The sequence below is a fragment of the Chelonoidis abingdonii genome, chromosome 4 (genome assembly GCF_003597395.2).
Source record: "Chelonoidis abingdonii isolate Lonesome George chromosome 4, CheloAbing_2.0, whole genome shotgun sequence".
Taxonomy (NCBI): Eukaryota; Metazoa; Chordata; order Testudines; family Testudinidae; genus Chelonoidis; species Chelonoidis abingdonii.
The window spans coordinates 103,120,231-103,143,564 of NC_133772.1; the positions used below are offsets into that span (position 1 = coordinate 103,120,231).

The 23,334-nt window shown below is 41.6% G+C and overlaps 2 protein-coding genes across 4 annotated transcripts in view; one reads left to right on the plus strand and one right to left on the minus strand.

The window, feature by feature from the left end:
* COCH (cochlin) overlaps positions 1 to 7,485 on the plus strand; it is a 39,391-nt gene extending 31,906 nt beyond the window's left edge. Inside the window, exons 8-11 of the mRNA XM_032773337.2 lie at positions 1,327 to 1,430; positions 2,637 to 2,863; positions 3,719 to 4,235; positions 6,622 to 7,485. Of these exons, the coding sequence (XP_032629228.1) occupies positions 1,327 to 1,430; positions 2,637 to 2,863; positions 3,719 to 4,235; positions 6,622 to 6,797 (1,024 nt within the window). The 3' untranslated portion in view covers positions 6,798 to 7,485. The remainder of the gene's footprint in view (positions 1 to 1,326; positions 1,431 to 2,636; positions 2,864 to 3,718; positions 4,236 to 6,621) is intronic.
* Positions 7,486 to 19,715: 12,230 nt separating this feature from the next.
* STRN3 (striatin 3) overlaps positions 19,716 to 23,334 on the minus strand; it is an 89,431-nt gene continuing 85,812 nt past the window's right edge. For all 3 annotated transcript variants that reach the window (XM_032773253.2, XM_032773242.2, XM_032773234.2), the window contains 2 exons: positions 21,490 to 21,576; positions 19,716 to 21,394 (listed from right to left, as the gene is read on the minus strand). In XM_032773253.2, the coding sequence (XP_032629144.1) occupies positions 21,225 to 21,394; positions 21,490 to 21,576 (257 nt within the window). In that variant the 3' untranslated portion in view covers positions 19,716 to 21,224. The remainder of the gene's footprint in view (positions 21,395 to 21,489; positions 21,577 to 23,334) is intronic.

The following is a 23,334-nucleotide window of genomic DNA, read 5'->3' on the forward strand; positions in this document are numbered from 1 at the left end:
GGGGGGCGGGAGGGAATTAAATTTAATTTTATCAAGATGATCATCATCAACTACCATGCCAGCTTTTCCAGTTGAGTTGAAAAGAAAATTGTTGCAACATTACTTGCTGGCCACATTAGCAAAGAAGACTTTGCTTCCTGGAGAATGATTATTGTTTGGCTTCATTTATTTGTAAAAATTAACCTTCCAAGCCATGGGATTTGTCAGGAAATGTATAAATGGCCAAAACAACTGTTTGAACTGAAAGGCTTGGATAAAGTCTTATGTAATGAGTGGATGGAATACTGAAGAGAGATTAAGACAGAGGGCCTGAAGCCTTCTCACTTAAAACAGGAACGCTCCTGGACTCAACGGAATTACATTACTGCAAAATAGGATGAGAGGAGAATCAGTCCCCAAAAGTGGAGTACTTATCTAATGGGCAAATATGGCTGTCTTGGGGGCTAGTCAGCTGGAGTTGAGTACCCTGAAGAATCAAGCTGTTAATTGGAATGGATCAAGGCAATTGCCCTCCAATGACCCCACCTTAAAACAAAAAAACCAAACAAACAATAAAAGCAGTGTTCAGTCCTCGTCCTGCACTGGGATCCACTTGTGCAGATCCAACTCTGCATAGGCAGAGGAGTCCATCTGATGCTGCCTCAGGACCTTGACTTCATCACAATTGTCCTTTTCAACTGCAAGTGAGGCCAAATGTACTTCTTACAGTTCACATGACAACTAGTTTTTAATTTAGTGTTTTGTTTGCCCTAAATTAGGAGTTGGAGGGAGAAATTCATTGCAGCTAAAATTTTCCTTTTTTTAAATAAAGAGTAATTAGCTAGCACATCTAAAATCCATACAAATTACATTACTCTGAAACTATTTTCATTTAAAAGAAATTTTAAAAAACTAAATATATTTAGCAAATGTTTAAGATCCAAATTCAACAATAGAAAAATTGACCAGATTCATTTCTGACTTACTCCAATGTGACTCAAAAGTAGTTCTATTTACAGAGGTATAATTGAGAGCAAAATTTGTCCCCATAACAGTATACAAAAACAGCAAATGAATACATTTTACAATTAATGAAAATCATTCTCTCCTTACCTTCCAAGACTTCTGTTCTGAATTTGATTCTTTCTGCTTTGTTTGAGAAAATCAGACACTGCAAAGAGTAAGGGTCCCTACTCTGTTTTAAGAATTAATATCATCATCAACTATTCCTGACAAAACTCAGAACCCTGGATTCGGCCCTTAAGCAGGGTAAAAGGCATTTCATTTCTATTTTAAGATTGGTCATGTATGTCTGCTTTTTAACCAGTTGCTTTATTTTTCACATAGTGAGCATCCAAAAACTGAATTTTATCTGAAAAACTTTACTGCAGCAAAAGATGTTTTGTTTGCCATAAAGGAAATTGGCTTCAGAGGCGGCAACTCCAGTATGGGTGAGCACAAATCTGATCAGAGACAGGATAAGAACTAATTGTAGCAAAGAATGTTACTGTTGTCACTTTGTTTTGTATCCTGGGAACCGCAGTGGCGAAAGGAGCAGAACATGGAGCCGCTACTCCCAGGAGCCAGTGCCCCTCACTGGCAGCTCCTCTGGCCTGATTGTACTGCCTCCAGCCCTTCTATGCAGCTGCATCTCCTGTCTGGAGTCTGTACAGCCCTGCCAGCGTACAGGGCTAGGGGCAGTACGGCCATGCCGGAGGAGCTGCCAGTGTGGGCTCTCAAGAGTGGCAACCACACGTTCTACTCCTTTCACCACTGTAGTTCCTGGAATAGCCCTGTGGTTCAGCAGATATCGATTTCTATCCTCAGATATCCACATCTGTGGGTATAAATGTATATCTGCGCAGGACTCTAGACATGAAACTTTTTTGTGGGGGGGGGGGGTGATGAGGGGGGTCAGAACCGTACCTGTAAGAGTTAAACTCTACTTCCACCACTGCCTCATTTTCACCAGTCCACTTCAAGTGAGCTTCCTTGGAGTATTTATTTCCATAGGGCTGGCTAGACTTACGTGTAAAGCTCCACTTACTTTTGGTCAGTTGGAAATTACTGTACTTTCTATTGATTTGTGACTTACAGGCCACTCAAACTTCTGTGTTATCTGGAGCTCCCAGGAGAAAATTTTGCTATTACGCTGGGATAAATCCACAGTACTATCATATATGTCAGTGGAGTAACTCTAGATTTACATTGTACCAACTGAGAGGAATGTGTCTCTCAGTCTTCCAAGGTCCTTTTGAAAATGCTTTGAAAATGCAGTGTAATGGAAATTATGCTGGAACTAGAATAGGAATGTTTCTAAGTTGGTTTATTGTTTTGAAGGTCATGTTTGTGTGTTACTCATACTTCAAAATGTTTTTAAAATCCTTTAATTTATAATCCTGGCAGTATAACCAGGAAAGTTGTGTCTGATTAACTAAAATTATGTATCCGAAAGATCTATTAAATCTTTCCACCAGATCTTTTAAAATTTCTCTGTAGAACGGTGACATTCCCCATCTCTGGTGTTCCCCTCAGTATGAAGAGTCTTTACCGGCTATAGAAAGGGTTACATCCAGTACTACTCGACTGGTACAGAAACCCAATTTCCCAGTTATGAAACGGCTTCCTCAGATTCTCCTTTTCCTGTTCAAAACTAGGAAAAGCCTTGAAACACACTGCTCAGAGATTCTTCTCTCTGGAAAATGGAGTACGCAGAGGGATTCCTAAGATCATCGTAGTTTTCATAGATGGCTGGCCCTCAGATGATATAGAAGAAGCTGGAATAGTAGCCAGAGAATTTGGCATTAATGTATTCATTGTGTCCGTAGCAAGACCCACAACTGAGGAACAGGGAATGGTTCAAGATCTTGGTTTTGTTGACAAGGTATGAGAGAATGTCCTCAATGTAATTTACTCTTCACTCGTGGATATTACACATTTCAAATGACTGTTTCCTCCAGCCTGAACTGCAAATGAAAAAGTCATACATATGTAATAGAGTTTTAAAAAGAGTTTGTTAACCATCTTGTACAATAAGTGAATTATATCCCAGATATAAAATTCTAAAAGATGGTTTAAGCACTCTGTAGGAATAATATCACTATTAAATTCTAAAGGTTTCTGCTGTAATTTTTCTATAGCCCTCTTGGTTTTAAACCATTAAATTATATGTTGAAAAGGCCATTTAAAAATGAAGTTATTTAGAGCCTGGTTTTCTACTCATTTTAGTGGGCACCGTTTTGCCTCCCACAATTTTGTGCCCATCCTTGCTCGCTAGCATAAATAATAGTAACTAGATACTTACCTGATATGTGATTTCATAGAGACATCTGACTACATATGTTTGTATCTACAATTAACCGTACATACAAAATTGTACTTGCAAAATTAGAAGCCATCACAGAAAATTAGGTAATTATACTTTGAAGCAAAATCTAGAACCCTCCTTTCTTTATATATTTGTATTCCCATTGTCTCTTTTGTTCAACATTTAAAATGTATAATTAGAACTTCCAGCTTTTATCCTTCATCTTTTTAGGAGTCCTGCTAATTCTTAGAGAGGATCAGCATCTACAGCTACCATTAACTTCAATTGGAGTGGTCAGCATTCCAGGGGGGAGCAGGGTTGGGGGAAATCAGATCCTAGATTCCGATCAAACTATTGAATTAAATGGTTTATATACATCTTTAATAGTACATTCAACAGAAATCTTTGTATGCATGTTTTGTTTTTAAACAGGCTGTCTGTCAAAACAATGGCTTCTTCTCTTACTATATACCCACCTGGTTTGGTACTACCAAATACGTAAAACCTCTTGTCCAAAAACTGTGTTCTCATGAGCAGATGCTGTGTAGCAAAACTTGCTACAACTCTGTCAATATAGCTTTTCTGATAGATGGCTCTAGCAGTGTTGGAGACAGCAACTTCCGCCTCGCGCTTGAATTCATCAGTAATGTTGCCAAAGCATTTGAGATCTCCGATATTGGTTCCAAAATTGCAGCTGTGCAGTTCACCTATGATCAGCGCATAGAGTTCAGCTTCACCGACTACACCACAAAGGAGAAGGTTCTCTCTGCTGTGCGGGGTGTTCGTTACATGAGTGGTGGTACCGCTACTGGTGATGCCATTTCTTTCACAACCAGAAACGTGTTTGGACCTGTGAGAGATGGACCCAACAAAAATTTCCTTCTTGTTTTGACTGATGGTCAGTCTTACGATGATGTTAGAGGTCCTGCTGCTGCAGCACACAAAGCAGGTAAATGATTGAGAGACAACAAAAGAAACTGGAGGTCAATTTCACACTCCTATAGTGTCTTTCACTGGTGGCGGGAGGAGGAGGATTTGAAGTTTGTAAATAAAGAAGTTTGCCCCTTTGGCCCAAACAGTTAGCCACAATTCAGGACCTTACAAGGTTGGTTGCTAGGGTGAGAAATCAGTGATTTGAGTTGGGTACATTCTTGTGCAATCTTGTTTGTTTATAAAATAGGCACACAAAGGCTTGTTTCCCTGATCATAGTAGCAACAAACAGCAGCAGGCAACTTCTTTATTCAGAAATCCGCAACTCTGCCACTCCAGCAAGTTCTGTGCCCAAGAAACTCTGTCCCTCCACTTCCTCTCTGGGTCATACACTCACCTCCTTTCCGGGCTTTCTGCTTCCAGCACCCACAGCCTACGACCAATATTCTACCACTGTGCTTGTAACCAGATAAACTCCTGTTAAGCTATCTGCATTAGCTCTGGCCACCACACAATCTATTACCTTGGGCCATCACCTCCACTGTCTGCAGCTGTTTTCAATATATGAAGGAGCTTGATTGCTCCTTCTGTAGAACCTGAAAGAATGCATGGCGCACTCACTGGCTGTCTTTGGATCCAAGAGCTCCCTGATGGCAGCCATTACTAGCACTTTTCAGCATAACATATTAACTCCATTTTACAAAGATGCTAGCTGAGGTTAAATGCTTTCCTACAGGTCACAGAGCTAGAAATAGAAACTAGATTTCCCCATTCCCTGTCCTCTGCTCTAAACACCAAACAACCCCACTCATTTTAAAGTATTGTATATGGCAGTTTTAAAGAAAATTATCTGAATCAGTTGACATTACAGTATATGAACCAAATATCCTGTTTTCAGACTGGAAAATTTCTTGCACTCTACTCACCAAAACTACAGATGCAATGTGTTAGTCTTTTTTTAGTCATTGCTCCTCAGCTATCTCATTATGTACAGTATAAATGTTGTAAATTTACATATGTAAGTAAAAGCAGGTTATTACTGTCATAGGTTCCACCCCCACTCTGAACTTTAGGGTACAGATGTGGGGACCTGCATGAGAAGCCCTAAGCTTAATTACCAGCTTAGATCAGTATGTTGCCACCATCCAGATATTTGAGTCATTTGGAAAACTGTCTTCCCCCTCAAAACCTTCCCCTCCCTGGGTAGCCTTGAGAGACTCCTCCACCAATTCCCTGGTGAACACTGATCCAAACCTCTTGGATCTTAAAACAAGGAAGAATTACTCAGTCTCCCCCCTCCCTTTTTTTTCCCCCCACCAATCCCTGGTGAGTCCAGATCCAATCCCGTTGGATCTAAAAACAAGGAGAAATCAATCAGGTTCTTAAAAAAGGTTTTTAATTAAAGAAAAGAAAGGTAAAAGAAAAAAAACCTCTGGGAGAGAGCATACAAGCTGATCTCACAGACAACAGATTCAAAACATAGTATGTTCCCCTGGGCAAAAACCTTAGTACACACAAGAATACCCAATTTGATTATCCCCCTAATGCCAAGACAATTTACAAAAAGAAAATAAACATAAACCTATTTATTTCCTTCCTTAATACTCACTCCTCTGATAAGAGGCTGATTCCTTGATTTTTTCCACTCCGGCCAAAACTGAAACTGACTCTAAACAAAGGAAACTTCCCTCCTTCCTTCTGAAACATCTTGTTCCCCCATTGGTTCCTCTGGTCAGGTGTCAGCTAGGCTAGGTAAACTTTTTAACTCTTTACAAGTAAAAGAGGCATTAACTCTTAACTATCTGTTTATGACAATTACAAATTCAAAATCTGAAAGGAAAAAAATCAGTTCAAGCTTAAGGCATAGCCTGTATGGTATTAAACTTGACTTCTACCATCATCATCTACTGGGGGGGAAGGTGGTTTGTCTAAAGAGCCTCCCTGAACTACTGTCTTTTGAGAAAACTGACCGAGTGCAATAATGATTCAGTCCTATTGTTCAGAAAATCTTTCAATTATTAAATTGGTGTCTAGTATGCAATAGATCAGACTTCCATTCCATGTGTCCTGTCAAAGTTTAATGACATCACTACTACTGTCATAGGCAGTATTATAAAATATCTAAAATGCTAGCTTTATAAGTTGCCCCATGCTTCTTAATGTAAACTTGTTTAAGTGAAAGCAGAAAACCTCCTCTGGCTCCAAATATTTAAGACCCAATGTTGCTCCTGCAAAAGTCTAGTGGTAAGAGTTCCATTGTCTTTGGCCAGCTGCATATATTAAAAAACCTTCTTTTTTTTTTGGTCCAAATTAATCCAGCAAATGTAAATCTGGAGAGCTATTTTCCTTGTATCTACAAACTTCTTGGGCTTACGTGTGATCTTTTTTTATTATAACATTATAGGTATTACAGTCTTCTCTATTGGTGTTGCCTGGGCACCACTGGATGATCTGAAAGACATGGCCTCTGAACCAAGAGAGTCGCATAATTTCTTCACAAGAGAGTTCACAGGATTGGAGCAGATCGTTCCTGATGTTATTAGAGGCATTTGTAGAGATTTCTTGAACTCTAAACAGTAAGGGAAAGGCTGTGGTCACTTTGTTGAAACTAAATCAAGAAAGCTAGGAAGGTCTCTCTACAGTGCAGATATCCCAGTCTTTTAATACACAGTCAAAGTCTTGGGATAAGATACAAGGAATCGCACTCTGCTTTCTAAACTCAAATAAAAGCTTCCAGTGACAACACTGCAAGTTTTGCTTGATTAGGGACTGCAGGATTTTGCCAAAAGCTATTTTAAATGTGTATTAACATCCCTCAAGTTATATTTAAAGTTACGCATACATTACACTTAAGGTACCAGATATCAGCTGTATGTACGTAGAGAAACTACAAGGTAACTTAACTCTGCCATTTGTGGGCTGTCTTTTGCTGAATATCGCCTTACAAATGAAAATTTATACTTTTAGATATCTAAACACTTTGTATTCAAAATATACAGTTTAAGTTCTTGATTTATTCCAGAAGGCGCTCTCACTATTGTGATGAAAACACAAGATTGGGAACACATAGTTTTCACAGAAGTGTTTTCACTGTTCCATTTGTGCAACAGCTACTTCAGCTACTATTACAATGGGTGGTTTGTAAGAGGATGTGTGTCAGATTAAAGCAAAAAAGAGTCTTGTTCTATTGGATGAGAGCCTTCTACAGCAAATGACCCTAATTTGGCTGGTAGATCTGGTTTCAAAAGAATACCTGGTCACTTTCACCAGCTCCCAAAGAGCAATCCTATCAAGTGTTTAGGCCTAGATTCTCAAAAGGTATTTAGACTCCTAATTCCCATCAATTTCAGTGGGAGATAGATGCCTAAATAGCTTTGACCATCTGGGCCTTGGGCTTAACTGTCTTCTTACTCCTATTAAAGTCAATGGCAAAATTCCCAGTAAATTCAATGGGTCTGATTTTCTCCACTGCCTTGCACACTGGTAGTCATTTACATGTGGGAGTAAAATGCTACCATACCTATTCAGTAGTGTTTTACATTGACTTTTTACAAGTGCAAATGACTAGACAAAGTTCCAGGCAAGGCCATAGAGACTAGATTAGAACCTTCAGTTGCAATTGAGAGCATACAGACTAACATCCAAAATGAGCTCAGATCACCAACCTGAACTTGTCTATAGTGAGTTACTCAACCAGGTGGAAGGGAGGTAAAAAGAAAAGAAAAGAGATAGATGATACCATAGCAGTTGATTACTTTTGGAACATTTCTTTATGAAGCCACTTAAAACAGATTTAAACCCTCATTGTTTTTAAAATATGAAAAATAGCTTTTGAAAAATCTCTCTTCCATTTGATTTTGTCCATATATGCACCCACATATGTATGTGGTTAAAATTAAATAATAATTCATTGTAAGGCATTTATCAGGCATCTGAAGCGGACATTTTGACCCAAATACTTTTTGATAATCTGTTTTATAGGTAGTAAGCTTCTGTTACCAAACCACAGTATTTTCCTGTTCAGCTATCAGTCTGGTGTTTTTCATTTTTCTCATTTTGTGCTGTTGGTTGTAAAATGCTGAGCAGTTACCAATGGTACAGAAGGGGTCATGTTTATCAGGCTTTTTGTAGTGTATGTTTTTAATAACTTATGACTGGCTATATATTACAGTAAACATGAATGGCAAGGATGCCTTGTATTTTTCTATTAATTGTTATTCTTAATTTTGTATATGTTTATAGATATACAGTATTCAGGTATTCCTGTATGAATCATCCAGGTATTCAAAGTAAAATATCAACACTGTGCAGACTATACACATTTTAGCTCTCTCTTTTGATATGAAAATACACATACTGCAAATAAACTTTTAGACTGAGATTGCAGCTAGCTATTTTAATATTCAGTAATGCAAAAACCATTCTATGTTGAACCCCTGTAATACATTCTGAATACATCAATAAAGCAATCAAAGAATGCAAGTATCAGTATTGTTTTTAATTATTGAATTGAATTAAAAAAAACCCAGATGAAAGGATACTAGTTCATGACTGTTGAGTCTACTAATACCAAAATAACAATGTTCCATGCTAAATATGATGGTAAACGTAAACAACTGAATACAAACACACTCACCAGTTAGTGAATTCACAAGTGCACAGTTTTTTTCTGATTATTGTTGTTGAAGGGACAACCACAGAGCTTTTCACAGATACAGCCTTTGAACACAAACACATCAAGTCTGGATCTTTAAAACAATGAAATTATAATACTAGCTAACAATGTAGACACTTCCATAAATGGTACTGATCTTTACAACTAGCTGGCTGGCTTGCTTGCTTTTTCTCTCTTTGTTTTGGCTACTTCTAAGTTGTGTCAGAAGAATTGAAGTAACATATGTAATTGATTAAAGCATTTACAATGCTTTTCAAACATCACTTAATTAGTATTATAATTTATTCTGTCCTGTCTGTATCTTGTTTTGTTTCTCAGGACACAACTGCTAGCATAACTCACTCTAGGTTTTGATGGCTTTAGCTTCAGCAAGGGCTGGTTGGACTTGGCAACTTTGGGTCTGAGCCTGCTTGTATCAGTACAAATACTCCCTTACCCCCATCTGATCCTTGTGTAATTAAGCTTTCACCCTTTGAATTTCTCCTGTATAAACCAGTGTCTCCGGAATTCAAAAGGTATTTCAAATAAATCTCAGATTTATCTGGTACCTTTAACTGTTTCTACAATATATGACTGCATCTGCTGTAAAGGTATTAACTCTCTTTTCTTGAGCTGTTATTGGTAATTCTTAAGCAGATCAATTGTCTGTCAGTCTGAAAAGTGGTTTTATATCTGTCATAGTCAAATTTCATTGCTGTATTTGTAAGTGTGATATATGTTTGTTTGAGGTAATTGGAGTCTTGCCCCTTAGTTCCTGCGGAACCTCCTCCACCACTCCCATGGCAAGGAGTGCCTGCACCTCCTGTATGAGGAGTTTCTCGTGAGAGGGGTCCCTGAAGAGGCACGGAGAAGGAGGGTGGGAGGGCAAGTAGGAGCAGAACTGGAGAGACTATCCTGCTTCCACTGTGCAGAGGACCCAGCGGTTAATTGGGACCATGCACGGTAGAAGTGGGACAAATGATTCAAAAAGTGTGGGGGAGGATCCGGGATTAAGTGTGGTACGCCGTTCTTGGGCGTCCCTTCAAAAGTCCCACTTGGAACCCAACTTAGGTTTGGTTGGGTCCTGGCCTTGTCCTGATGGGGAGTTGAAAGGCTTCCTTCTGCCGTTCCTTCCCCTCCGTCTGTAAACGTCCTGCTTCAGCCAAGGAGAGTAGGAGCGCTGTTGCGACTGCTGGGGCTTGAAGTGCTTCCTTTGGGGTGCTGGGGTTTACATTCCCAGGGACTTCATGGTTGCCCTCGAGTCCTTTAGCCTATGCAGCCTAGAGTTTATCTGTTCCCCAAACAAGCCCACCCTGGTCAAAGGGCAGATTCTGCATTGTCTGTTGAACCTCAAACAGTAGGTCCAAGGCTTGTAACCCAGAGGTGTGCCTTATGGCAATTCCTGAAAACAAGGTACATGCCGCCGAGTCCACAGCATCAGGTAAGGCCTGTAAAGAGGTCCGTGCCACTGCTGTGCCCTCCTCTACTATAGCCCCAAAATCCTCCCTGGACTCAGGTGGCACAAGCTCCTTGAACTTGAGCATCTAGTTCCAGGAGTTGAAGTTATATCGACTCAGGATTGCCTGCTGGTCGCCAATCCTGAGCTGGAGCCCCCCTCCCATGGAATACACCTTATGGCCAAATAAGTCCTGTTGCTTGGCCTTTTTGAATTTGAGCGCTGGGGCCTGCTGCCCCAGCCTCTCTTTCTTGTTCACAGCTGCAACCATCAGCGAGCTGGGCTGTAGGTGCATGAAGAGATATTTGTATCCCTTCAAGGGCATGAAGTACTTTCTCTCCACACCCTTGACTGTAGGGGGGATGGAGGCCCGAATCTGCCAGATAGTCTTGGCATTGGCCAGAATAGTTTTGGTGAGGAGCAAGGCAACCTACCACCAGGTCCTCTGACTCCACCACCTCCTCAGCCTTCAGGACCATGTTGCGCACCACCCTGTGCAGAAGGTCCTGGTGTCTATGGGAGGTGGCCCGGATATGGAAGTGCCTGAAACGGCTTTGTCTGGGGAGGAGGACGAAGATGCCAAGGAAGGGAATAGGGTCCTCCTGACCCTCCTGTTCACCTCTGGCTCAGGAACTGGGGTTGGATTTGGTTCCAAGGGGGAACGGCACCTCCTCAGTACCCCCAGGGGTGGGACAACTAGCTGAGGCCTCTGGCACTCTCAGTTCAGAGGCGGCTGACCGGAAGCCTTTAGACTGTGCACCCTGGGCCTGGTGATAGGCCCACGGGGTCCAGAATGGCCACTGAGCTGGTCCCTGGCACTGTGCTGGCCATGGCCCTGCCCTCACTTCAGGGCGTTCACGGCCTGACCAGTGCCGGTCTCGCTCCAAGTACTTGGACCCAGTTTCTGAGCCCAAGGAACAGGATCAGGACCTGAGGGCAAGGGTGGTGCTGAGCAGTGCTGAACCGACGAGGGTGCCAGGAGGCTGGGGAGTGATGCCGCAACCTGGAGCTACGCAGGGAGGGTGAGTGGCGCCAGGACCGGTGTTGGGTCTGGAACCTGCTCCTCGAAGGCAACCAGCAAGTGGATTGGCATCATGACCGAGAGTGCTGGCGCAAATTGGACCGGCGCCACAAATATTACGTGATTACGACCAGCACCACGATGGGGAGAAGTACTGATGGCTGGACCATTGCTGGTTTGCCTCAAGATGGTGCCATACACTGTGGTACTGGAGGCTTGGTGCGAATCGTAGGCAACTTCAGTGCTGTCATGGCGATGAGGTCCCTTGCAGCCACAAAGGTGTCCGCGGTGGATGGCAGCTCTACTTCCTCAATGCTGTGGGCTGGGGAGTCCAATGGCACTGGACTTGATGGTCCCCTTTGTGGGCCTGAAGTCTATGGTGCCACTTTCACAGGCTTTAACCCTTGGTGCTCCTCTCTGGGACCTGCACCATTGGCTGGCTTCAGGGGGGTGGGTCTCTGGGATGGAGAACCATTCCTCCCTTTCTTCTGGTGCCACTTCCGCACTGAAGAATGGGAGCAGTGCTGGGTCGATGCCGCCAGTTTTGGTGCCGGGGAGCGGCAGTGCCATGGATGTCTACCAGAGTCCATCCACAGTGCCGCTTTCACCACTGCTGCTGGGGCGCTGCACATCGAACTTGGTGCCAGGTGCTGCAGTGCTGAAGGAAACTGAGGTCTAAGTGCCACCTCCATAAGGAGCTGCTTAAGGTGAAAGTCATGCTCCTTTTTGGTCCTAGGATGAAACCTCTTGCAAATCCTGTCCCTGTATGGTTGGTGAGCCTCCCCCAGACACTTCAGACAAGAGTCATGGGGGTTGCCTGTTGGCATGCGCTTGGAGCTGGACTTGCAGGGTTTGAATCCTTGGGACTTGGGTATGAAAGCCCTCCCAAGAAAAAGCAGTTAGGATAGAGGGTAAACCCCTCAGCCCAACTGCTACTAACTACAACAAAAATAAAATGAAAATTAAAGAAAAATTATAAGTACTATAAAACAAGCTAGGGAAATGTGGAAAACTCACTAAGCAAAACACTACAGTTCCAACGATGGTCACAGTCGGTAAGAAGGAACTGAGGCGGTGCTGAGTCATCAGAGTCATATATTGAGCGCCATAAAGGCGCCACTCCAGGGGGCTCCACAGCTGACCCAACGGATGTGTTAAGGGAACAACTTTCTGAAGGTTGTGCATGTGGCATGCACACAACTAATTGGAATAGATATGAGCAATCACTCAAAGAATTATAAAGTAATCTGGCTGGAGTACAAACCCATGAAGAAGGAGCATCCTGATTCCCAGAGGAAGCCCTGTAATGCCTGAAGTGTCAGAAGGGTTGCAGCACAAACAAGGGACAAAAGGGGCTTTAGACCAGATGGAGCTATTCCCCAGATGCAGCCATAAGGAGGACCCCAGTGGCAGAGACCCCCAGTACAGTAAGAAAAAGGGAGTAAGGGGTATTAATCTTCTCCTTGTTGTAAACATGGGGAATATAAGTCAAGCTAATACTTTGGAATACATATACGACGAACCACTGACAACATTAGTGCCTGTTTTAAATCTCTGAACGTCTACTGTAATCCAGATGTTTCCAGAAGCCTGAATAGACTCCATTTGAGTTGAGTGTTAATGCAGTAAATGAAAGCGCTGGAATCTTCTCTCCAAACAACCTTGCCTCCTGAGCACTTAACATTATAGAGTCATAAGAAGGAAAGAAGTATTGCATGTAAGACAGGTATTAAACATTTTTTTGTTATGTATGAAAAAGCGCACACCCTCAGCCCCCTCCTCTTTATTTTATTTTTTTGAACATAGAACCTCTTCTCAGAATATGGAATTATTTTTGTTAAGAATTCAGAAGCAAATTCATTGAGTTAAAGTTAAATTTTAGAAATGGGGCCTTTGATTTTAATAACCGAACACGATCGACTTTTCAAACTTCCAGTATAAATTTGGGCATGGCTACATTCTAAGAATTTACACAAGTCTAACTTTTATTTTTGATACCTCTTATATTTGTGGCTTTATTCTGTAAATTGTAGCACTCATGAGGCTGACATTCCAAAATTGGCAGTCTCATACACGACTCTTTCAACTGGACATATACTTATTTCTTTTCAGTGGCTCCATCTAGACAAAGGAAATTCCTGTTTACATGAGTAAAAACAAGGCAAGACTGAACTGTTTTAACTCCTGAAGTGAGTAGCCAGTTTCTTTTATTTTATTTTTTTGGGGGGTGGGGGGGAGGCACAGAAGAAAAAAGTTTTTTCTTTTTGGACCTGCTTCCACTGAATGCACAGTTTAAAAAAATATTTATATGCTAGGATAGAGAGGGCAGAGCAACAGTAACACGATAGCTGGTCTGGGTTCAGACCTGCTTACATGCAAAAAGAACCAGCAAACCAAATTCAGTGATGAATCCTGGTCACATACCACCTGAGGCACATTGATCATATGATAAGGAGGAGGAGTGTATAGTGCATGGTAAATCATGATTGCCAATCAACTCCCCATTGTGGTCAAGGGACACAGACACCTTTTCTCTTTACACCTAGGCACAATCTGATTGTGGACTCTGAATGTGAGAGGAGTTATATGGCTCTGAAATAGCATTCCTCTCTTTTCTCAGGAGCCTGGGGGTTGACATACTCCTAGTCCAACCAAACTGCCCCTCTGCCAGGGGTGAAAGTAATTTAAAGGACTTGCCAGTACTCTGGAATCAGAAGGAGGGGCATGGCCTCCACCAGAAGCGGCGGAGCCTTTAAATCCCCAGGCCCTTTAAATCAGGGTTTAAAGGGTCCAGGGATAGGGCTGTGGTAGCAGCACCTGGGAGCCCCAAGCCCTTTAAATCACCCCCTAAGCTCCCAGCTGCAGAGGTGGCTGGGAGCCCTGGGGTTCGGGGGCAATTTAAAGGGCCTGGCGCTCTAGCTGCTGCTACCACAGCAGAGCCCCGGGCCCTTTAAATTGCCTACGGAGCTCCAGGGGTCCCATGGCCACTACCTTCCAGGGACCTTTAAATCATCTCTGGAGCCCTGCTGCTGAAGCCCTGGGGTAGTGGTGGAAGGGCTCTGGTGGCTATTTAAAGGGCCCAGGGTGGTAGAGGCAGCAGGAGCCCTGCACCCTTTCAATAGCCACCAGATCCCTGCCACCACTACCCAGGGCTCCAGCAGGCTCTGGGGGCTATTTAAAGGGCCCGGGCCCTTTAAATTGTCCTCAGAGCCCTGGGGTAGTGGCAGTGGGGTTCCAGTGGTGATTTAAAGGGCCCAGGGTGGTAACGGCGGCAGGAGCCCTGAGCCCTTTAAATCGCCACCCGAGCCCCGCAGCTGCTACCTCATGGCTCTGGCAGTGGGGCTCTGGCAGCAATTTAAAGGGTCCTGGGCTCCAGCCCATTAAATTGCTGCCTCAGGAAGCCGGTCCCAGTACGGTGCACTAGCTCTTGCTGGCAGGGGTGGCAAGCTTGTAGAAATATTGGCGGGGCTCAGAACCTGCCCCTGCCCAAACTCTACCCGCACAAACTCCACCCCCCCACCTGCCCAAGACTCTGGGAGGGAGTTTGGGTGGGGGAGGTGGTCTGGGGTGCAGGCTCTGGGCTGGGGCAAGGGACTGGGGTGCAGGCTCTGGGACGAAGTTTGGGGATGGGAGGGAGTGTGAAGGGAGGGGGTGCAGGTTCTGGGAGGGAGTTTGTGGATAAGAGGGGGTGTGAAGGGAGGGAGAGCAGGGGTGAGAGCTGTGGGGTGAGGCTGTGGGTGGATTTGGGATGTGGCTGTGGATGAGAGGTTTGGGGTGTGGGAGGGGACTCAGGGTTGAGGCAGAGGGTTAGGGTGCAGGGGGATGAGGACTCTGGCTTGGGCCAAAGATGAGGGGTTTGGGGTGTTGGAGAGGCTCAGGGCTAGGACAGAGGGTTAGAGTGCAGGTGGGATGAGGGCTCTGGCTGGGGGTGTGGGCTCTGGGGTGGGTCAGGGCTGGGGATGAGTTTGGGGTGCAGGCAGCCTGCCCTGGGGCAGAAGCCAGAGAGAAGGACTCCCTCCAAGCCTCTCCCTGCTGGCAGCAGCGAGCTCTGAGGTAGGGATCCCCCCCACTGTCACTGCACATGCTCCTAGGGCCCCTCTCAGGTCCAGGAATCCCCCTCCCCTCCTCTTGTGGTGGGTGCCATGCAGGGCAGGGGGCGGCTGCCATCACATGAGCACCTCCTCCCTACTGCTGCACCTTGCCCTGCATGGGGCAAGAGCAGTGACTGTGGGCAGGGGGGCGGCTGTACTGGTGGAGGGTCCCACTGGGAAATGAAAGGGTCCAAGGGGGAAGGGCAGCCTGCCCTGGGAGTAGTGACGTGGGGCACTAGGACCCTGTGGCGGCAGTTAATACAGGCAGGCAGCATGGAGCTGCAGGGAATGGGGAGAGACAAACACTCTGCTCCTGGATCCAGGGAGGTGCATGGAAGCAGCAAAAGTGGGGGCAGGGCACACTCAGGGGAGGTGCGGGAGGGCAGCCGGTGGGATCAGGGGGGAGACCCGGCCCCGAACATTCCTGGAGCTGGGCTCCCAGACCCTCAATTTTGCTGGAGCCAGGAGGCGGAGTCTGAGAGGGAGCTACTGCACCTTTTCTTATCCATCCTCCCTATGGCCCCTACCGGCTTACTTTCACTTCTGCGGAGATGGGAGAGGTGTGTGTGGGCGCATAATAAAATAATGTAGGGTTTATTATTGCACAACCATGAAGTTATCAGAGATAGTAAGCAGATTTAGGCATTGTTTAGGTAACTCTGAAGGCCCAAAAACAGAGGCAAATAGCTAATCTAATTTTTCTTCCTAAGGAATAATTCTACCAGGTAGATGGCAAGACAGAGTCAGTTGGTTTTTCTCATCTTTCTGATGACTAACCCAGTTTGCAACCAAAGAACGCCAAAATGTTAACAGGCCATTTTCTCAAACAATCCTTCCAATTCACTTTAAATAGTGTGGGCTCCTAGTCAGCAAAGTAAGTTCATCTGAAAGAGTCTTGACCCCATACTATAATGGTCTTCAGCACATATCATTAGCTGTTGTTTCATTTCAGTCACCCAGTGTTATCACCAATAACGCAACTATACGATGTTTCTCTTCCAGGAATTATTTAACATCATTAACCTTTATTTATCAATACAAAGGAAACTAGTTAAAAATAGTTATAGAAAAAAAAAGGAAAATTATAATTATGGTAAACCACTACTACTGCTGCTGTAAGAGTGAACATTAATAGTGTACACTTAACTTACCACCTTTCAGCAGATTCTAAAGTGCTGAGGTTAAGGTTAAGCACCAACAGGGAGGTTAAATGACTTCTCCAAGATAACAGAATAACTCTCAGTGTCAGGCATAGCCTCCTGCCCTGGCCATGACTAGACAATGCTGTTTCCCATATTTTTATATTAGCCAAAATTATATAGTTACCTAATTCCCTAACCTCCTTATCAAAAACAGAAATAAAATAATTGAGTGCAAATTGTATCTGAAGGGGTTTGGGTGAAGTCCCCCTTAGGGCCTTTACAGAACCCTGGAAAACAAGGATGAAAGGGTAAAGAGCTATTACTGATTTAAAAATCAGCAATATGAACAGTTGCTGATGACAATTACTTAAGACTGGGCCAAATGACTACTTTGGGCCACACTGTGGCTAGTGAAGCAAATACCAACCTGATTATGTTTAAAAAAATAATCTGAACTATTCACATACATCATCATCAGTGTGGTCTGAGTTAGTTGTAACTTCTCAAGAATAAATAGTTTCATCTCAAGGAAGTACACTCTGTGCATCAATAGTAGAGGATACAGAATATGGAAAATATACCTCCATTCATCCTCATCTTGAAGGCAGTGTTAATTGTAATCACCTTGTGTTAGCTCTTCCTTGTCTCTGTTTCTGCTATCCAATTTGCTACATGCAGCTATGATAGACAGCGGTCTTTGATGAGAGTAAAAAATTGAATATTTATTGTGAAAAGACAAGACGAGTAAGACAATACGTTAAAGTAGTTCATATTTTCATAGGATGTATCACATATTACTAGAGAAAGATTGTCCAATGAACTTCATCTCCAGTTCACTATCAAGTGGACAATCTCCCTTCCTAATTGGAAACACTTAACATCCCTATTAAACTACATAGATTGTTTACATGGGAAGTATTTATTTTTAGCTGCCTTTTATGTGATGCAGCAACTGAAAATAAGAAAGGCAACCAACATTATGTGACCAGACAGCTCTCCAAGGACTTCAGTTTAGGAACCAACTGCTGTTAGAAAAGTACCTAAAACAAATGGGTAGGCCAAGACAGCACTATGAATTTTGAAGTAAACAGATCTACAGTGAATAAAGGAGTACTTTCTACACAGCCATTAGCCAATGGAATTGCATGTGCCACAAAGTATTACTGAGGAAAATATATAAAAATATTAAAAAAGACAAGCTTCAAAATATCCAAAAAGAGGTATTTTGTAAGAACACTACATGTCGCCAATGAGGATAAAATGACAAGGGCGGTCAATCCCCACACCTCAGGACATATGATTCACTAGCTGAAATGAGGAAGAAATTTCCCCCTATGATTTCACAAATGAAGGTGCCTGTTTTCTGTTTTTTTTTGTTTTGTTTTTAAAACACATTTCAAAGCATTTCATATTGGCCTCTCAGACATGATACTGGGCAATTTGGACCATTCATCTGCTTAAGACAGTTCCTATAATTAGTAGCAAGGTGGGGAGTGATCCTGCAACACACAGGTATGCTGAGAGAATGACAACAGATGAAGCAAGAGCAGAAAGACATCTGATTTCAGAAATGCCAGCAAGTCAGTCCTTATAGTACACCCATTTCAAACCGGACAGATTTATTTTAGATTTTGTTTTTAATTAGTGTCTACTGCAGCACACAGTGTCAACTTGTTCCATCGACAATGCCATAAACTGTTCTGTAATTTAAATAAACTGATAGCATTTTTAATGTTAGGCACTGCAATGAATTAAGTAACAGTCTAACTAGAGGTAAGGTCAGTATTCAGTAAATGGAGCCAAGATGCATCACTTGGTCCAACATAACATTAAGACACTAAAAACACCATAACAACAGGATTCAACTTAAGAAAAACAGGTTTTTTTACCATTTCAATTTTAATACAATTAAAGAAAATGAGGTAAATGTTTATGAATGGCAATGTTTAATAAACAATCACATTTCATTTAGGCATTAAAATGCAGCAGTCTGGAAAAGCTGCCAGAAACAACGCTCAGTTTCAGAAAAGGTGATCATGAAATTACTTCCAATAAAATTTGAATTACACTCTCATCTGTTGATTAGTTGAACACTTTAGACTGAAATGAACAAAAGTGCAAATTAGCTAATTTTTTTTTTTTTTTAAAAGAAACTTAGTGTCCTAACAAGAAGTTACTGAAAGGCTCACCTTGATGGTATTGGGCAAAAGTTCGCCAATTTCTACACAATATAACTTACTGCATCATATTGCTCCTAAAAACAACATTAATTTCAGAATGATTACTGTTTTATGCCTCCCATGGCCACATCAGTTTTCTTTTATTTTTCATCCAATTTGCTTGACTTGAGATGCAGGGGTCTACCTCCTCATGGCTAAATTGGATGGATCACATGCAACTACAGATATCACCACTTATAAGAACATTTTCCAAGGCCTCAAAGCATATTTATATCTGGGCAAAGGATAATTATTACAAAGAAAGTTACAGACCATAATGCAATATTTATTTTTAATTTCCATTCAGCTAACATGTTTTCAGCAAATTGAGTCAACATGCTGACTCAATGCCAGCTTTAGTCTGCTTTTAACAGAAGCAGACTGTTCACTTGCAGTGCATCCTTCCTCACTGGAGGATCCCAAAGAACTTTATAAAGGTGAGTAGATCTCATTCTACAGAGAGTGAAACAGTGGCACAAAAATTTAGCTTATTCATCATGAGTCAGTTGACAGAGTTGGAAATAAAATCTGGGTATCTATTCGACCCCAATCCCATGTTCATATCATTACATCTCTTGAAATAACTGAAAAGCATGATGATTACAATTCAAAAAATGCTCTAAAAATGTCTGAGTCATTTTCAACTTATTCTCAGACAGAAAAACTATCAATTAAAAATGCAGTATGAGTTTCACTCTTTGGAGACATGTTCTTATATGCGGTGTTGCAGCTGATAACTAAAAAATTGTTTATATCCAAACAAATACTATCAGTTTTCAAAAACAATGCAGTTTAAACAGCACAAAAAGACGTAATTTCACTAAAATTTAGACATTTCTTAATTTAGTAACCTTCAGAATAAAATGTCACCTTTAAACTGTGCAACACAAAATAATGTAGCCAATAGTAACATACAGGTACACCATTTAATATTTATTATATGCATTTTATATACATTATTTTTCAACTGTTGTACTTTTGCTACGTGGTACAATCTTAAAAATTTGCTGATTCATAGTTTGTAAAACAGAAACCTTACAAAACTCATCAAAACCCGCAAACTGATCAGAAAAGTTTTGTGGAAGACTAGAAAAAATACTTTGTCTTAATCATGCATTACACAAACAAAATCTTTAGTTACACCATAAACTGAAGCACATTTGAAAAAAATAAAAGCAGGGAATAACTAGTCCAAACACAGCAGATTTATGAATCTTGATTCTACTACTTCTGTATTCTATTTGAAACGCAAATAAACATTTTTCACTCCAAAAGTTCTGAAACAAGATTGTTTTTTCTGGAATCAACTTCACTCCAGATACTTAACCAGAAAAAAAATCTTGGTTTGTAACTTTAAAAACTATGAAATGTCCCATTTTTAGTCTATTTTAGACTGTTCAAAGAGTGCCATATACAGGGCCCTTTAATACACTACATAAAAGGATATAAAGACCAACAAAATGAAATAAATAACAATAGGCCATTAGCAAGATGGGTAATCCTTGATAAATAAACTTGTAAATACAGTAAGATGTATAAAATATCACATAGTGATAGGATGCCAAGATTAATTTTTTTAAGAGTTCACTGGGAGGGTGTTACAACCCCTCTGTGTTTCCTTTAAACATACTTCTTTACAGTCCTTTATATTTATGAAGACAGTTATGCGATGATGATGAATTAGCATCCTTAATGAAAGGACTTAGCTGAGCTGTGTTAGGCAAAAGAAGGGAAGATTGTGGTTACACGGCAGCGGGTCAGTGAGATCTCTGTGTTTTAGGGTTCTATAATGCAGAAAAATCATTATCAATACAATCTTGAGCACTGTTGTGACAGGCTAAATATATAAAAAGACTTATAAAAACTAGAATTTTATTCAAACATTTTGTGCAACTAATGCTAAAATATTTTAAGTTAAATTTCCTTTTCTTTAAAGCAAAATAAAAGTTTAAAAGGGGATCTGTGGCATTCAACTGATAAACAGAAGATCACTAAGAGATGAAAAGAAAGCTACTCTTGGAGCTCACTTCCCTCCACAAGAGCACCACATTCCTAACCCTAAGGCAGCACACAGAGTCCAAAATAAAAGTCTTTTGTAAGATCAGACTCCACGTTTGCTTAAAGACACCTAAAGAACAGACATATGCTCAGTTCATATTCAGTCCAGGCTACAAATACTGGTTCTCTTTCTTTCTTTCTTTTTTTTTCAAAAAAATACAGTAAATTACAGTTAAATTAGCAAGCCTGACATTATTCAAGATGCAGTGACTTTTCACCAACTTAAACCTGCCCCACATACAGCCTTCGCCCAGGCAGATCAGATGTAGTGTCCTACTGGTAGCCGTTTCATTGATGGCAGTGATGCATTCCCTCTTTTTTTGTCCAAGCAGACCTGCTATTATGGTGCAGGTTTGTTTTGTTGTGTCACACAAATACTTTGGCAAGGGCATCAGCTCCTGCACTGGCAATGTATGCTTTTGATGGATGAAATGCTACGTCATGAATTGACTCATCTAACTTTTTCCTATGGGCTGTTATTTCTTGTACACAAGTCTTGCTGTCTAAATTCCATAATCTAATGGAACAGTCATGGCCTGTGTTAAAAAGAAAGATACAAAAAGTTAGGTTTTAATATCCTTTAAATTTTATTAAAGCAAAATTGTGGACAATACATACAATTAAAACTTACTTCCAGACATCAAATAGATTCCATTGGGATCTACTGCTAGACTTGTGACAGCATCCAAGTGAGCAACCATAGAATGGATCATTTTACCTAAAAGCAAAATAAAGTATCAATTCCCGGGAAGTGTCTTAATATTTTTTGACAGAATTATATTAAGGCATCAATTTAATATGAGGTAGCAAACAACAAAATAGATTTAAATTAAATGTTAGAATCATACTGGAATTGACATTCATTTATATAGCTTTAAACTCTAACAATTTTTAATGACGTGAAAGATGTTTCATGGCCTCTATAGAGCATGGTGGTGGTCTTGAGTGACTTTCAGGTAGACATATTCCCAGTACAGACACCATATGTTTAGCATCTTCGTTGGCAATCATAACAAGACCATCAAAGGCTAAGTGGTTATGGTCACAACTGTTACCCATGTATTGCCCCAATGTCCACAAGTCATCACTGAGGCCCACTGAAGGGCAGGATGAGGAATATGGAGGACCTTTCATGACCACGACTTGTATATATGCATGTGCGCTAGAATTAAATAACTTTCGTTGTGACGGCAACTGCTGCAAAACAAATGCACAAGATGTAATTAGAGGTGGTTCAAATTTTTCACAAATGAGAACATTCCAGTAAAAACACAAGGAAAACAGAGGGGCATTATTCTAGGTTTCCAGCTTCCAATTGAAGGCAAGCTCTGGGGAATCAGCTCTGGGAATTTCGAAGGCATAAGGGGCTGGTTTTCTTTTGGGAATGTTTTGATTTGGTTTATAATTTTTTTTTGGTGGTTATATATACACATGTATGGGAAATGGGAATAAGAGGAAGGCAATGTACCACTCTTCTGTTTTTAAAATGATGGTAAAGATATCAAAGTTTGGTATAGCCATTTGGAATATGTTTATTTAAACCCAAATAAATACATCCTTACATATACATTAAGTACGATGTGGAAGAGCAGACAGATACTCTCAAGAACAGAAAACTAGTACTCTAATAAACTCAGACTCATTAGACTAATGTCAGAAGAGACCATCATGATCACCTAGTAGTCTGACCTCCTGTACATCACAGGCCACAGAACTTCACCCACCCACTCCTACGATAGGCCTGTAACCTCTGGCTGAGTTACTAAAGTTCTCAAATCTTGATGAGAAGATTTCAAGTTAGAGTATCCACCATTTATTCTAGTTCAAACAAGTAAGTGACCCATGCCCCAAACTGCAGAGAAAGGCAAAAAACCCCCCACAGTCACTACCAGTCTAACCCAGGGAACAACTCCTTCCTGACCCCAAATATGGCGAACAGTTAGACACTGAGCATGTGGGGGAGACAGTGATTTTCAATCTTTTTGTTGTAGTACAGGAACATCTTGTGAGACACCCTAGCACAGTTGCTGTGTCTACATTTTTCTATCCATTCTCTCATCTTATCCCCTTTTCTAGAGCTTACAGTATGTAAAACAGATACGCCATTTTAAGTCTAAAATGGGCCTCTAGCAGCCCCAATCACAACTTCTTGGCCACAATAAATTACTTCTTGTTCCAATAGGTCTGTAGGTAACGACCTTGATCTTTAACAGGAGAGAAACAGATAACAGGAGAGAAACAGATGACATGTTTAATTTTTGGGGAGAGGCAGGGTATGGGAAAGAATAAGGCCAGGGGAATGGGGAAGTACTCAATACGGTAGTACTTAGCAATGATGGAGAGGACCTATTATCCATGGTAATCAAAGCCTATCAGGGTCAAAGGGAAAATATTCTCTCACTACCTCAGATGTAGCTTCCTAACACAATCCTGGGCTCTCTACTGCATTTCAGCCATAGTTGTAAAGAGTTTGGGT